At 40.6% G+C, this 15764-nt stretch overlaps 1 protein-coding gene, 1 long non-coding RNA gene and 1 other non-coding gene across 7 annotated transcripts in view; 1 reads left to right on the forward strand and 2 right to left on the reverse strand.

Annotated features, from left to right (window-relative positions):
- GOLGA4 (golgin A4) overlaps positions 1–950 on the reverse strand; it is an 87596-nt gene extending 86646 nt beyond the window's left edge. For 4 of the 5 annotated variants that reach the window (XM_006188344.2, XM_014562311.2, XM_014562310.2 and 1 more), the window contains exon 1: positions 553–783. In XM_006188344.2, the coding sequence (XP_006188406.2) occupies positions 553–624 (72 nt within the window). In that variant the 5' untranslated portion in view covers positions 625–783. Of the gene's footprint in view, positions 1–552 lie in introns of all 5 variants that reach the window. The other variant, XM_032459243.1, reaches the window with a different exon arrangement.
- Positions 951–5688: 4738 nt separating this feature from the next.
- Positions 5689–15764, reverse strand: part of LOC116657275 — a 47227-nt gene continuing 37151 nt past the window's right edge. The window contains exon 3 of the long non-coding RNA XR_004312386.1: positions 5689–6666. This is a non-coding gene — a long non-coding RNA (uncharacterized LOC116657275). The remainder of the gene's footprint in view (positions 6667–15764) is intronic.
- Positions 12475–12581, forward strand: LOC116657331. Its single transcript, XR_004312451.1, has one exon. It is a non-coding gene; the product is annotated as a U6 spliceosomal RNA (small nuclear RNA).

A 15764-nucleotide genomic window follows, 5' to 3' on the forward strand; every position in this document is an offset into this window, starting at 1 on the left:
ACGCCCGCCACACCGCCACCCCTTTCAGGTCCCAGCGCTCCTGCAAGCAGTCTGGCCTGGAATGGCTCGACCGCTGGCGCTCACCCCTGGACCAGGGTTTGGAACTAGACTTCCGTCACGGACCAGAGGCCCCTCGGTACTCAATCCCAGGTCGGGGATGAGAGAGGGGACTTCGGTCAAGAGGTCAGATACTACAAGGGACCCTGGTTTTCGCATCTCGCCCTCACTTCTGAGTTAGGGTCTCGGACGGTTGGGGATAGGTCAAAAATCATGCCAGATCAGAGCCCCTGTCACTTATTCTCAGGCCGGGGTTGGGCATGAGGAGAAACTCTAACAGAGGTCAGATGTCACGAAAGTTCCTGCCACCCCGACGGAGTTTTGTGAGGGGGGACCCGGGTCAAGAGTCACGGAGGACCTGGACCGCCCTATGCATATTCCCAGTCCGGGTTTTGGGGGAATCCTCAGGTTAGAGGTCAAGGGTCGGAGAGGAACCTCCCCTTCTCTTTGCCAAGCGAGTGTAAAGGGTTGTCGGGAGAGCGGCGGCCATAGTACCTGAGTAGAGGCCAGCGCCTGCTGGAGCTGCTGCTGCTCCTCGCTGATCTTTTGCTTCAGTTTCTTGAACATGGTGCAGCGCGGGGTCCTGAGTGTGGATGAGACCTGAGGGGCGAGTGCCCAGGGAGACCCGGCCGCGGCGGCGAAGGAGGCTTCTCTACACCAGGGACCGTGGGGACTGGGCCTCGCCGCCTCCTCCACGGGCTCGCGGGCGGTTCAGGGTACTCGTCCTGCGGGTGTCGGCGTCGCCGCCGCCGCGTCTCTCTCTTCTGGGTGCCACTGGTTGGCCTCGGCCCCCCATCCAGCCCCGGCGGCGGCGGCGGCGACAACGGCAGCAGGTAAGCGGTGTGCCAAAGGCGCCTGCGCGGCCTACGTGGAGCTCGCCGAGGGAGCTCTACGGAGCGCCGTAGAGGACAAGCCACGTGTCGGCCAGCACATGCGCACTCTGGGGTCGCTCCCGAACGTGGGAGGGGAAGGGAAGATGCCGGACTCTGCGCTGCGTAAACTCATTGCGTGCAGAGTTGCCCTCAAGAGCGGCACCAGCGGAGTTCTGATCGCTGCGCTGACACACTCCCCGGGCTTGGGCGCTGCGAAGTCAGGCGGGGAGGGATCGGCTTCTATTGACAGTGCCACCGCGAAGGATGAGTGTGTACGCGTCCGGCGTGGGAAGAGAAAGGAGCCAGGGAACCTGTCGAGGGCTCTGAAGGATAGTGTACTGTTCAGTTTGTGCTTAAGATACGCCGTTTTCAGTGCCTCGTACTCCTACTGCTTCCCAGAAGGGCCCTCTTCCCTTCGCTGGACTCTTCCAGGGATCAGGAAGTGCCTGACGCGAGGCTCCCAGGGCCCAAAAAAGTTTCAGGTGAATAGTGTAAGATCTCAGGCACCTGGGCATCCGCCTTTGTTTTTTTTTCCACCGAAACCATATATTTTAACATATTCATTAAAAAATCTTAATGACTCTAAGTGCCAGGTCCTTGGGAATGTTAAGAGAATTCTGATGGAAGACACAGATTCCTGAAGAGTCCAAATTTAGCCCTAGCACTTGCAGTCATCCAGAGTTTAATGTTTATGTGCCTATTTCATCCAACACCCTGAACTTTGGCCATCTGTGAACCCTCAAATCCATCTCAGCAACCTGCTTCTGCGTGCTATATCACATTGCTTCACATGCCTCAGGGATGAGAACCTGACTCAGTAAAAGCTGATCTTCACATTTTAGGAATTACAGGAGCAGGGTGCTCTCTAAGATTCCATAGCCTGATCCCTTAATGTATTAGCCCCGGAGTAGAGCCTGGTCTAAATACTGCATTGGCAACTGGGCTAAGTCCTCGCTTTATCTCACAGTGAACATCTATGTAATTCCTAAGAGAGTTTCGTTTCTTTTTTTTTTCCCCTCGAGTTTTTCTCTCTCAAGAGTGTAAAGGCTTTCAGCTACTCCCAGACTCCAGATACCCAATATGCAGCCTCACCCCAACATTCATAGCTATAAATCAAAGGTTGCCAATGTTATATTCATACACATGTATATGTGCGTGCATGTATATGTATGTATTTATGGGTACATGTATACACATATGTAGGTCCCATCAAAGCAGGCCATACTAAATGAATAAGAAGAGATCTGAGATATCACTTAAACAAAAAGACCAGAAGAGGGGTAATTATGTGAAGGAGGGGACAGCTTTGCTAGGACACAAGCAAAAAGGGACAGGGTTGAAACTATTGCATTTAACCACAGTTTGTTGAAACATTAAGCCTCCTTGCAGCCCCATTCGGCTTCAGGCCTCTGCAAATTAACATTCTTTCATTTTCTGTTCTTAATTAAACCTACAAGTTACAGTTAAATTTTCAGCTGCTCCTGGATGCAGATCACCTTGTGAAGGCTCTAGCCTTGGACTACTTCTCAGAGTCCTGCACCAACCCAGAGAGACCAACCCTACTCTGCCTGCCCCTTGTTAGTAATTTAAATTCATCTCCCAACCAGCTGCTCAAGAACCAGCACACCTCCCTGCAGAGTGCAAGGACATCTGAAATTGGCTTGCCTCCAGTCATAATGATCAGAGACCTCATGAATAATTCTCCAGTGGAACTAATACCTATCTTTTTCAACACAAAGAAGCCATCTTCATAATTATAGACCAAATCTAATTGTCATTCTTTCATCTCCTCTAATGGCAGATACCATCCCCACCTCCATGTTTCAGGAAATTTTCAGAATAACATAATCACTAAGGACTCTGCTTTGGAAAACCGTAGTATATATTATCTAGTTCCTTTCCAAGGCTTAGATAAGAAGATAGTATATCAGAAAAGATTTCTAGCCAAAAGAACCAATTACAGCTGAAATCTTTTTTTTTTAAGATTTTTAAAATTTATTTTTATTGGGGAGAAAGGTAATTAGGTTTATTTATTTACTTATGTTTAGAGGGAGTATTGGGGATTGAACCTAGGACCTCGGGCATGCTAAGCATGCACTCTACTGCTTGAGCTATACCATCCCCCCACAGCTAAAATCTTTAACGCTGATTTCCTATTTTCTGATCACAGATGCCTTATTTGTGGTCAGAAAAAGCCCTTTGCATCACCCTAAAACATACTTTAACCTTCCTGAAGAATTCTGGTACTTGTCATCCAGAGGTGAATAGTATAAAGTTAGGAGCACAACCTCTAGGAGTCACCCAGATTTTGGTTCAAATATAATCAGCCATTTTGCACCAGTGGGACCTTTGGCACTAAGGTAAACCACACAGTACAAAGTCAGATGCCTGTTATGAATGAGGTTATGAATGAGGCAAGTATGGTATAAGACAATAGAGAATGAGGGCAAGTAACAAACTAGATAGTGCCAACCCATGCAGAGGCACCTTTAAATCACTGCCCAAAAATGTGGTCTCAACATAAAGAGGGAGAGTGTTATGAGTAAGAAAAGAAACTCTTAAAATTTTTAAGTGTCATTTATTATGAGTTAGACTCTATGTACATCATCTTACTTAAGCATAACAGTATGCCTATGAAATATTAAAATGTTACAGGGGGAGGAAAATAAAGGTCAGAGAGTTGAGACTCAGAGGTCACAATCTGGCCTTTGGGCTATATTTTATTATAAGAGCCATTTTTAGGCAGTGATTTAAAAGTGCCTATGCATGGATTGGCACTAGCCTAGACCTCTCCCCTGTGCTCCAGATTATAGCATCTCCACTAGGCTCTCAACCGAAGAACCACGCCTGTCATACAACTCAGCCAGTTTCTATCAATGACGTAGTCTTCAAAGATCCAACTGTGTACTGGACAACTTCTCTTACTAGTCCATAGGCACCTCAAATTCAATGTGTCCCCAACTGAAATCGTCCACTACTGCAGCCCCTCTGTCACCCTCAGATTTGCCTCTTCTGTGTTTCCTCTCACCCTGTTGCATCATCTCCTCTTCACAAGCTTGTTTTACCGTCGTATTTTCTGCCTCGGCTGGTGTCATCCTCATCTGCCCAGTTACCCAAGCTCAAAGTGTGGGAGTCCAACAAAACATCCCTCTCTCATTCTTCACCCATATCCAGAGAATCATCAATTCCTGTGTCTTTTACTATGAAATGTTTCTCAAATCTACCCTGTTTCCCATTCACCCTGCCACTAGTTAGTTTCCGTCTTCATTCTGTATCGCCACTTACGTGATCTCCCAGTTTCCAGATTTCTCTCCGATCCATCTTCTGCACAGCTGACGTTACCCTTCTGCTAAAACCCCATCAGTGGCCTCTTTGATCTGTAGGATACAGTTCAAATTCCCAGGCAGCACAGGAAGCCCTCAGCAGCCTGGCTCCTGCTTTCCTTCTTACCCTTCTCCCTCTCTTATCCTTATTCCCTCTCTACCCTTCACACTTTGAGCTCTAGAAATGTCACGTTAACCCATGGATCCCTTGCGTATCTGGCTTATTTATACCTTGCCTTTCTTTTTTAGTCCACAAGTGATACATAATAGTTGTGAACATCTTAATGAGTACAGTATACTCACTGTCCTCCCTTGTACATTTCTCCCTTTTACACCTTTCTTATCTACCCTTGATAATGCTGCTTATGCATCATCATCATTCTCCCGCATTCTCTAACATCACTCCCAAGAGCCCTACCCACACACACAGCAGTGGGGTTAATCATGCTGTCCGCCATACAACCTCAACCTTATATGCTGTCTGTGTATGTATCACACTGTATTTTTATCTTTTATTAGAAAAGTAATATACATATTCTCAGTAACAAAAGTATAATCTTATTCCCCCAAATAATCCCTATTAATAATTTAGTATTTTTTCCATCCTGTTTCCATATTTATGAAAACATAGAGATGTGTGAACTTAATTATCTGTATATAAATATATTTGTAGGGTTTTTAAAAAAAATTTTTAAAGGAGGTACTGGGGATTGAACCCAGGACCTCATGCATGCTAGGTCTGCACTCTATCACTGAGCTATACCCTCCCCCCTTATCTGTAGTTTTAATTGTGTCATTTTATAACAAATGAATCATACACATTCTACATCTTGCTTTTCTCAATTAATACACCATGAATAGCATTTCTAATCAATACATGTATTTCTAGCTCTTTAATTGAATTGAATACTGCATAGAACTTTATACTATGAATGAATTTAAGGTTGACGAATTGATGTCCATGTATTAATGGCTATTTCGCTTCTCTCCAGTTTTTTGCTATTAAAAAACATGAAAGTGAACAACTCCATAAATATGTTTGTGTATTTGTGTGTATGTTTCTGTGGAAAATAATGGATTTCTAGATGTGTAACTGAAGGATCTATCCAGTATGTATGGATTAATGCCAACTTGGTCTCCAAAATGTATGCCAATTTATGTTTCTCCAACAGTATAGAAATGCCCATTTCCATATTTTAAAAAAAATTTTTGACAATCAAAAAGATGATGAATGGTATTTTACTTTTGATTTCCATTTCTTTAATTATAAGCTAAAGTTAATATTTAATCACAAGTATACACATTATTACAGTCCTTTCAGATTGTATTATAAAGTTGATGTTAACACAGATACTAGCTTTTCCTTTTCCCCTAAGGGACAACGCACTCTTAAGTAAATTTAGGGAAATGGAGTATTCCTTGATTTTCCTTGTATCCTTCCCAATGTCTCTCTACGTTACTAAATCTCCACTCCACTGTGTGAAACCTCTTCATTTGTTATTGGTCTCAGTCTGGAAATCATGACTGCAGTCTCCCCAGGTACCTTGATGCTGTTCCTCTGAGGGATTTTGCAGGATGAGAATCCTCCAAGAGAGGAGGAAAACGAGTTGAATTGGGGGAGGTATCACATATCTTTATGGCCCCAGCTCTCTTTTCCTTCATTCTAGTATATTTAAAATGCTGGATAAAAACAAAACAAAACAAACAAAATGCCAGGGACAGTATCTATCCATAATGAAAGCAAAATAAAGACATTTTCAGAAAAAGGAAAGCTGAGAAAATTTCTTACCAGCAAACTTGTATCACAAGAAGTGCTCAAGAAAAGAAATGATAGTAGATAGATGTATAAAAGCTAAGAAGCTCTGCTCCAGATATGCAGATTCATCAAACTTTATTAGCAGGCTGGAAAGAAAACTAAAGGAATTATAGCATATTAAAGAAAAAATATTAAATATTAAAAAAAACTGTATGCTAAATACTTTTCCCATAGTTCAAGGAAAAAAAAAAAACTCCTTGAAAGTTATATCCTTCATAGGATATAGCTTAAAATTATCCATTCCCAGACCATAATCTTGTCCCATTGTCTCTGTCCATGGGCACCCCTCTGTAGGGGCATTCTCTTCCAACTTCTACAGTACCAATTTCCACTGACTTTTAGGAAAACTCCATCCTTTACCCACAGGGGTTGGCCCGTCCTCTTTCTCCATCCAGGAAGTCTTGGGGACTTGGTAATTCTTAACTTTACATTTATCCTCCTCTGAGTTATTCAGGCTGGAATAACACCACGTGGGAAGGGGACTGAGATTCCAGCAGTAGATTCCATGGTAGACTTCGGCGCTCCATACTTGTCTTCCTCAGAATCTCTCTTGAGAATGGGAATTACGCCCATTTACTCTTCCCAGCAGCCAGAAGACCTTAAAAAGCAGCCAGAGAAAGAAGACATGCTACATATAGAACAATAAAAATAATGATAGGCATAGAGCAACATCTTTAAAGTGTTGAGACAAGCAAAAAATGCCAGGGAAAGTATCCATCAATTATGAAAGCAAAATAAAGACATTAAAAAAAAAAGCTGATGAAATTTCTTACCAGCAAACTTGTACTACAAGAAGTACTCAAGAGAAGAAATGATAACAGGTGGATATACGAGAGGGAAAGAAGAGCTCCCCACATGGTAAATATGTAGGTAAGTATGAAAGACTTTTTTCCCCCTCTTTTCTTAATTTCCTTAAAATCAAATCAACTGTTTAAAAAAAACCAAATGACCCTATATTGTGGAGTTTTTAACATTCAACGAAGTAAAATCTATGACAGTGATGGCACAAAAGACAAAAAGCAGGTAAATGAAGTTTACTGTTGTAAGGTTCTTACATTTTGTGTGAAGTGGTATAATATTAATTCAAGTTAGAGTATGATAAGTTAAGGATGCATATTGAACACCTAGAACAACCACTAAGAAAATGGAACAATAAAACAAAAGATACAGCTTAGAGGCCCATAGAAGATATAAAATACAATGCTACCAGTACCCAAGTCATCAAAAAGAGAGCAGCAATGGAGAGAGTAAGGAACAAAGAACAAGTGTGACAAATGAAAAACAAGGAGCAAGATGGTGGACTTAAACCCAAAACCGCATTAAATGTAAATTTATTAAATACTTCAGTGAAAAGGCAGAAATGGTCATAATGAATAGAAAAGCTAGATCCAACTGTATGGTGTTTATAACAGGTACAATTTAAATGTAAAGACACAGGTAAGTTAATAGTAAAAACACGGAAAAGGATATACTATGTGTCACAAATCAAGTCTCCCTGGTAACAGACTCTGAGATTCGCTTACAGATTTGTTGGAACTCAGGTGGAGAGTGAGGAGGAGGAGACGATAACTTTGTACAAGGCGGCTACCTTTAGCCGAAGACAATACAGACAGGCGTGAGCCACCTGCAGCCACACTACCAGTAGCTGGGGGATAAATGCCTCAGTCTTGAAAGCACATCTGAACCGCACTCTAGGGAATCCACTATAGCATGCCAACAGGAATCCTAGGAACACTGGCACAACTCTATCAATATCAAATAAAGTAGACTTCAAGACCAGGAGTATTACCAAGATAAAGGACATTAAGAATAATAAAAGGATCAATTCATCAAGAAGATACAACAATCCTAAATGTGTATCTACCTAATAATAGAGCTTCAAAATCATGAAGCAAAAACTGACAGAAACAAAAGGGTAAATGTAATATATATATATATATATAGAGAGAGAGAGAGAGAGAGAGAGAGATTTTAACACACCTCTCTCAGTCCTTGATAAAACAAGTAGACCAAAAAAATGATGAGGATGTAGAGAAGTTGGGTCAGCTAACCTTGTCTAACTGATTTTTCTTTTTAAAGACCCAACAACTGCAGAATACATGTTTTTTTGAATACACGTGGAACATTCACCAAGATAGACCATATGCTAATTCATAATACAGGTCTCAATTAATTTCAAAGGATTAATATCATATAGTGTGTTCTCTGACCACGAAATAGTTAAATTAGAAATCAATAACAAAGAAATAGCTAGAAAACCCCCAAATATTTGGAAATTATGCAGCACACTTCCAAATAGTCAATGGGCCAAAGAACAAAGCACAAGAGAAATTACAAAATATATTAAATGAATGAAAATGGAAACAGGACATATCAAAATTTGTGAGGTGCGGCTAAAGCAGTGCTTACAAGGAAGGTTATTTTATTATGTGTTTATATTAGAAAAGAAAAAAAGGTTGAAAATCAATAATCTGTTTCCATCTTAAGAAGTCTGAAAAAGAAGAAAAAATTAAAATCAAAAGTAAGTAGAAGGAATGAAATAATAAAGTAATGAAATAAATGAAACAGAAAACAGACAAACAATAGAGAAAAACCAATAAAGCTAAACTTTGGTTCTTAGAAAAGGTTAGTAAAATTGGCAAGCCCCTTATAAGACTCAAGGAGAGAAAGAAAAACACTGATTATCAATATTAGGAATTAAACAGAGGATATCACCACATATTCTACAGATGTTATAAGGAGATATCTGACACAAACTATCAAAACCAAGATGTCCTTCAGTCAATTAATGGATAAACAAACTGTGGTACCTCCGTACCATAGAATACTACTCTGAAATACAAAGAACAAAGAATAGATACCCTCAAAAACCTGAATGGATTTCCTTGAGTTTTGCTAAGTAAAAGAAGTCAGACCCAAAAGAAACCGTACATGCATATGATTCCATATGGTCAGGCCAGTCAAGGTGGCCGTTCCGTGCTCTCTATACCTCCCCTGCTCAACGTCCCTGCTTCACCTACACTTACTCACATGACTGACCTTCTCTCCTAATCACAGAGCCTAATCTGTAAATGCCTACATACCCTGCCCACCCTACACCGCCAGCCCCAGCTAGAACATTTCCACTGTGGATAGTTTATCAAAGAGGAGTTGTGGGGCTTTCTCCTCTGCTGGTTTCCCTGGTAACCGATGAGCCAAGGTGATGTCAATTTCCCCTGATTACAATACTGATGTCATCACTAATCTCCCTCTCCCAAAAGACTACTGTCCCTCCCGCCATCTGCCCACGTGGTGGGGTGTTGTGCCAGGACCTTGCTTCAGACATGTAAGAGCCCCGTCTGTTAAACCACTGATGTCTCTATTGCTGACTCTGGGCTCTTTTTTTGTTTCTGAGGCTGGGCAAGAACAAGGCTTGCAGATCTGTGGAGTGCAGCCCAATAGATACCATTTACATGATATTCTGAAAAGGCAAAGCTAAAATAAGGAGGGAGAACAGACCAGTGGTTGCTAGGAGTTGAGGGGGCAGGACTGACATGGGGTGGCAGTGGTGTTAACTCCACAGGGGCAGGATGAGGGGATCTTTGGGATAATGAAACAGTTCATATCATAACTATAGTGGTAGATATACAACTTTGTGCATTCGTCAAAACCCAGAAAACTACATACCACAAATGCTAATCTTCACTATATGAAAATTTTTTAATCAAAATTGAAAAACCCAAGGCTCAGAAAGGTTAAGAATTTCACCCAAAGTAACACAGCTTTGACCAGGTGGAGGCAGCATATGAACCCAGAGCTTTCATGGCTCTAAAACCCACACCTGCCTCTGGATCCCTTACTGTGGAGGCATAGACTCCTGTTGACATAGATTTCTCCATGTTCTCAAACACTTTGCTCCAAAATAATTTACTGACTGATATCCAAGTGTCCTCACCAACGTATATATTTTTCCTGGTTGAAAAAATTTTTTTATTTTGCACACTGAGAGCTACAGCTTATCGTCAAATGTGGAAGTGCTACAGCTGTGTTATTCTTCATATACCAGATTTGCCAACATTTGTATGCAGGGAGGGGTGGGGGGAGGAGGAATATATATATATATATATATATATACACACATTATATATGTATATGTGTGTACACTTTGGCCGTAGCAAGTAACAGAGCTCGGGAGTGCGCTGGAATACCTGTATTACTATATTGTTTTAATGGATTTCACGGGAACACTTTGAAATATATTATGTTTTTCATATTCACTTTTGCAAAAGAACACTATGGCTTTGTAAATTAAATTTATAAAATTTTGGAAGACCTCCTATGAAAGAAAGGTCTACATATCAGTATCTAAACTTAGACTATGACTCTCCCAGGAATTTAACCTACTTTTCATCCTGGGGGCCTTTCCTTTAAAGAAATTTTTTTCTGGTTTCTTTCTTTTTAATTTAATTCCCAGTGTAGGCAGAAATAAGTAAATTAAGGAAAAGTGAGGGGCTACATTCTTATTGCTCTTGCACAGCCAAGAGCCAAAAAATGACTTTCCCAGAGTCGTATGATCTAGTGACAGAACTAGAAACTGACCTCAGGCTTCTTGCCCTTTATCCTGGTCTCCAACTGTAATATGTTTAACATTTCCTTCTCTTCTCTGAGACACACCCTGCTCAATTTTTAAAATTAGTTCAATTTAATTTTAACAGTTTTGTAATTGTTTCCATGACATGTCTTAGGACATGTTTATACAGCTGATGACTCAACAATTTAATGAGAAGAGTCCTTGGAAAGGAAAACCCAACACTTGGCTGAGAGGGAAAGAACATCTTATACCAAGAATGAAGCCTCTTGGTAACAAAGAGAAGGGCTGATGGAATGGAGGTGAAGTGTCAAACTCCCTGCTCCTACTGAGTAACTATGTGATAATCAGACTCCTAAGAAAACAAATTCACTCTTGCAAATATTTGGATTCTTGCCTCATACTCAAGATATGGTGTGGGTGGAAAGGCTGGGTAGTATAATGAACAAGCATGTAGGCATTAAACTCAGCTGGCTGTGTGCATATCCCAGCTTTGCCTTTTATTAGTTACTGTGATGGGGTGAAACGACTGAACATCTGTATATGTCTGTTTCTTCACCTGTAAAATGCAGATACGTCATTGTATCCATTAAAAATTTCCCATGAGGATTAAGAGTATTTGGATAATAAGTTAGTATCTTGAGGAGGGAAAAAAACAGTTGGATTCATTCCTCACACCTGAAAAATGAAATTATTGAAGTACTAGAAGAAAACATGGGAGAGTTTGTTTTGTAACCCTGGAGTGCTAAAGGCCTTTTCTAAGTTTAACACAAAATCCAGAAACCTTTGCAAAAAAAACAGCTTATCAATCTATATTAAAGACTTTTTTACTCTGCATGTCAAAAAATGCTACAAAATAATGAAATATTGTGCAATTTATTGCTCTATAGTAATCACATAACAACATGGATGAATCTTATATAATGTTGAGTGAAAGAAGGCAAACAAAAGAATGTATACTACATTATTTCATGCAGGCAAAACTAATCTACGGTATTAGAAGTCAAGGAAAATATTGTTTTGGGGTGTAGGTAAGGCATAGCAATGGGGAGGGAGGTTTGAGGGGAGAACCTGGAGTGTCTTCCAGAAGGATTCCTTCTTTATCATTAGTGGTGATTTCCATTTCCTGATCGTGGTGGTGGGTGCACAGATCTATACATGTGTTAAAACACACAGAACTATGTACCAAAAGTAAGATTCAGTTTTACTGTATGTAAATTTTAAAATAATAATAGTTTGCCATGAAAACAAATAAATAGGGACAAAATTGAAACAGAATGAGATGGCTCTAGGCATACAGATGTGGGAAGATCTCAAGATGTTAAGTCAGAAATCCAAAGTGCACTACAGTGTATACAGCATGCTACATTAGTGTGATTAAAAATTATATTCATATATGTTAGGTTAAGTTGCATGAAATTGCTGATTTTTAAGTCCAAAAATGGTAATTTCATATGGTTCAACATGTGTGTGTGTGTGTGCGTGTGCGTGTGTGTTCGTAAACACACAGATATTACAGAATATATCTGGAAAGATGTAAGAAACCAGTGACAGTAGTTGCCACCAATGAAGGAGACTAGGCAGCTGGAAGTATCAGTGGTGAGGGGATCAACTTTTATATCCTTTTTCAATCTTTCAAATTCATACCCCAAGTATGTACTAACTATTCAAAAATTAATTTTTAACATGTAAAAAAAAAGAAATAGGCAATAGAGCAATATCTTCAAAAAATTATTTTTAACGGAGGTACTGGGGATTGAACCCAGGACCTCATGCGTGCTAAGCATTCACACTACCACTGAGCTATTACCCTCCCTGCTCTTCAAAATTTTAAAGAGAGTGCTCGCTTCGGCAGCACATATACTAAAATTGGAACGATACAGAGAAGAATAGCATGGCCCCTGCACAAGGATGACACGCAAATTCGTGAAGCGTTCCATATTTTTGGACCTAATGAAACTTACAAGCTTCTGCACAGCAAAGGAAACCAGAAGTAAAACAAGAAGAAAACCTACGGAATGGGAGAAAATTTTTGCAAGTGAAACCGACAAAGGCTTGATCTCCAGAATATATAAGCAGCTCATATGACTCAATAAGAAAAAGTAAACAACCCAATCCAAAAATGGGCAGAAGACCTAAACAAGCAATTCTCCAAGGAAGACATACAAATGATCAAAAAGCACACGAAAAAATGCTCAATATCACTAATTATCAGAGAAATGCAAATCAAAACTACAATGAGGTATCACCTCACACCAGTCAGAATGGCCATCATTCAAAAATCCACAAATGACAAATGCTGGAGAGGCTGTGGAGAAAGGGGAACCCTCCTACACTGCTGGTGGGAATGCAGTTTGGTGCAGCCACTATGGAAAACAGTGTGGCGATTCCTCAAAAGACTAGGAATAGACTTACCATATGACCCAGGAATCCCACTCCTGGGCTTGTATCCAGAAGGAAATCTACTTCAGGATGACACCTGCACCCCAATGTTCATAGCAGCACTATTTACAATAGCCAAAACATGGAAACAGCCTAAATGTCCATCAACAGATGACTGGATAAAGAAGAGGTGGTATATTTATACAATGGAATACTACTCAGCCATAAAAACCGACAACATAATGCCATTTGCAGCAACATGGATGCTCCTGGAGAATGTCATTCCAAGTGAAGTAAGCCAGAAAGAGAAAGAAAAATACCATATGAGATCGCTCATATGTGGAATCTAAAAAACAAAAACAAAAACAAACAAACAAACAAAAACAAAGTGTAAATAAAGGACAGAAATAGACTCACAGACAGAGAATACAGACTTGTGGTTACCAGGGGGGTGGAGGGTGGGAAGGGATAGACTGGGATTTCAAAATTGTAGAATAGACTACACTGTATAGCACAAGGAAATATACACAAAATGTTATGATAACTCACAGAGAAAAAAAATGTGACAATGAGTGTGTATATGTCCATGAATAACTGAAAAATTGTGCTGAACACTGGAATTTGACACAACATTGTAAAATGATTATAAATCAATAAAAAATGTTAAAAAAAATTTTAAAGAGAAATTGTTTTCAACCTCAAAGTCTTTTGTGTGTGGAGGGCGGAGGGACATGATTTTTTAAAAATTTTTTTAAATTAATTTTTTTTTAATGGAAGTATTGGGGATTGAACCTAGGACTGCGTGCATGCTAAACACACACTCTACCACTGAGCTATACCCTCCCTCCTCAAATTCTTTATGAACCAGATAAGTAATCAATTGTGCACATGTCCATAAATGCATAGGAAAAATATTGAAGGATACACCTCAAACTATTAGTTGTGGATAAGTTAACCCTGAATAGTGTAATTAATCAAAACAGGGTGAGGGCAAATTTCTCTTTTCACTTTGTATGTTTCTTTATGCTTTGAATATTTAAAATGTGTATATAACACTCACAGAAGCAAAGATGTGGCTCAGCCCCAAAGGTAGGCGTGTCGTTGTCCCCTTACTGCCTCCATCTCAGGACACTACTTTAACTGACTCTCCAAAGGAAAACAGACTCCTCTATGCAATAATGAAACATGGATACATTACTCCAGAATCTAGAATTTCTAGAACCAAGATCTTCTAGGGGGAACAAAGGTCATGGTTTACATTATCTAGTGCATGGTATTTCCAAAAAATCTTATTAAACATACATTTTCTCCCCAAACCATCCTACCCGCTGCCTGCGGGTCAATGTCCTAATCTCCCCAGGCAGAGGTCAGTGTAGTTTGACTCAGCCTCCTCCACCAGCTCCAAGGCCTCTGACCAGCCCCATCTCTCCTTTCCTGCAGTGAGCCTCCTGTGCCCCACTTCTCCAAACTTTTGTTCCCACATCTATCACTTAACTCTGTCCTGCACAGGAGAGGTGACTGTTACAGAAAGTTGATCTTGCACTTAGCAAAAAAAAAAAAAAAAAAAAAAAAAAAAGATCCTCTGATTACTAGGCACTGCCCACTGTCTCCTTAGGGGGAAGGGAGGAAATTCTAAACTGTAAGTCTTTTCCTGTCATTGATAATTTTTAAAAGATTGTACTTGTAATTAAAGAAAATTAGAGCTAAAAAAAAAGGTTTTTTATTGATATTTTCTTAACCATAGAAATTTGTTTATAACACAAAAGCTAAGGATGTTTATCTTAACCAGGGGTTCCAGGCACTAGGTTCCTCTAGGAATAGATGAAGAAAATTAAAGTGAATGAGGCATTATTTTTAAAAATCAGGCTTGACTTTTCAACCCCGGGGGGCAAAAGGACAGATGGAAAACATATGTGACGATCTGAGATGCTTGTGGCTGCACCTTTTTGCCTTTTGGAGGAGGAAGAGCGTGTGTCCACCTTCTACCAGGGGTCATTACCCACCAGCTCCCCTCTACGGTTGCCATGGCGACCAGGAGAGTGTTGAATCACCCTCTTGTCACTCTGAGCAGAAACCTGGGGCCTCTAGTCTCTCAGTCAAAAGCTCCACCCATCCCATCTCCAGGCCAAGCTGCAACTTGAGCTCATGAAAGGCAGAGAAGCATTACTTCCTGGAGAGTGCCCTCACCTCAGACCCCTCCCCAGGTTCAGTAGCTCCCCAGGGGCACGCCAAGGGACCAGTAGTTCCAGATTCAACCTCCAGAGAAGCTGAGAGACACCTTGTTTGATGGGCGTGCTTGTGTGGAGTTCCCGTCTGCTTTGCCCTCTCAGCCTCAGCATTGTTTGTCTACACTTCCAGGCACAGGGTAATTCTCGTCTCCCGTCCTAAGCATTGGATATTTGAAGGGTGATGGGTTTTTATGTATATATACGAACGCTCACACAATATTCTGAATAAATATATAGTACTTCTTTCAGACTTTGAGGTTTCATCACAGAAACATCTTGCAAAAACACACTCAGTAAACTGCCCTCCCTAAATGTCCCAGAAGGGTGTGAATCTAGAATTCTGTTCTTCCTCTATTTGAAAGGGCATTATTCAGAGCGTGACGGCTCGCTTACTTGAACACTCTTTGAGAGAAAGACAGTGTCTCTCTATCTTTTCCTATTATGTATGAAAAGAATTGCCTGTCCTCGCAGGGCCAAGGGACAGATGCCAGAGTGAGTGGAGCTCAGCAGTGTGAGATG

This window comes from Camelus ferus, chromosome 17, assembly GCF_009834535.1.
Source record: "Camelus ferus isolate YT-003-E chromosome 17, BCGSAC_Cfer_1.0, whole genome shotgun sequence".
NCBI classification, from domain to species: domain Eukaryota; kingdom Metazoa; phylum Chordata; class Mammalia; order Artiodactyla; family Camelidae; genus Camelus; species Camelus ferus.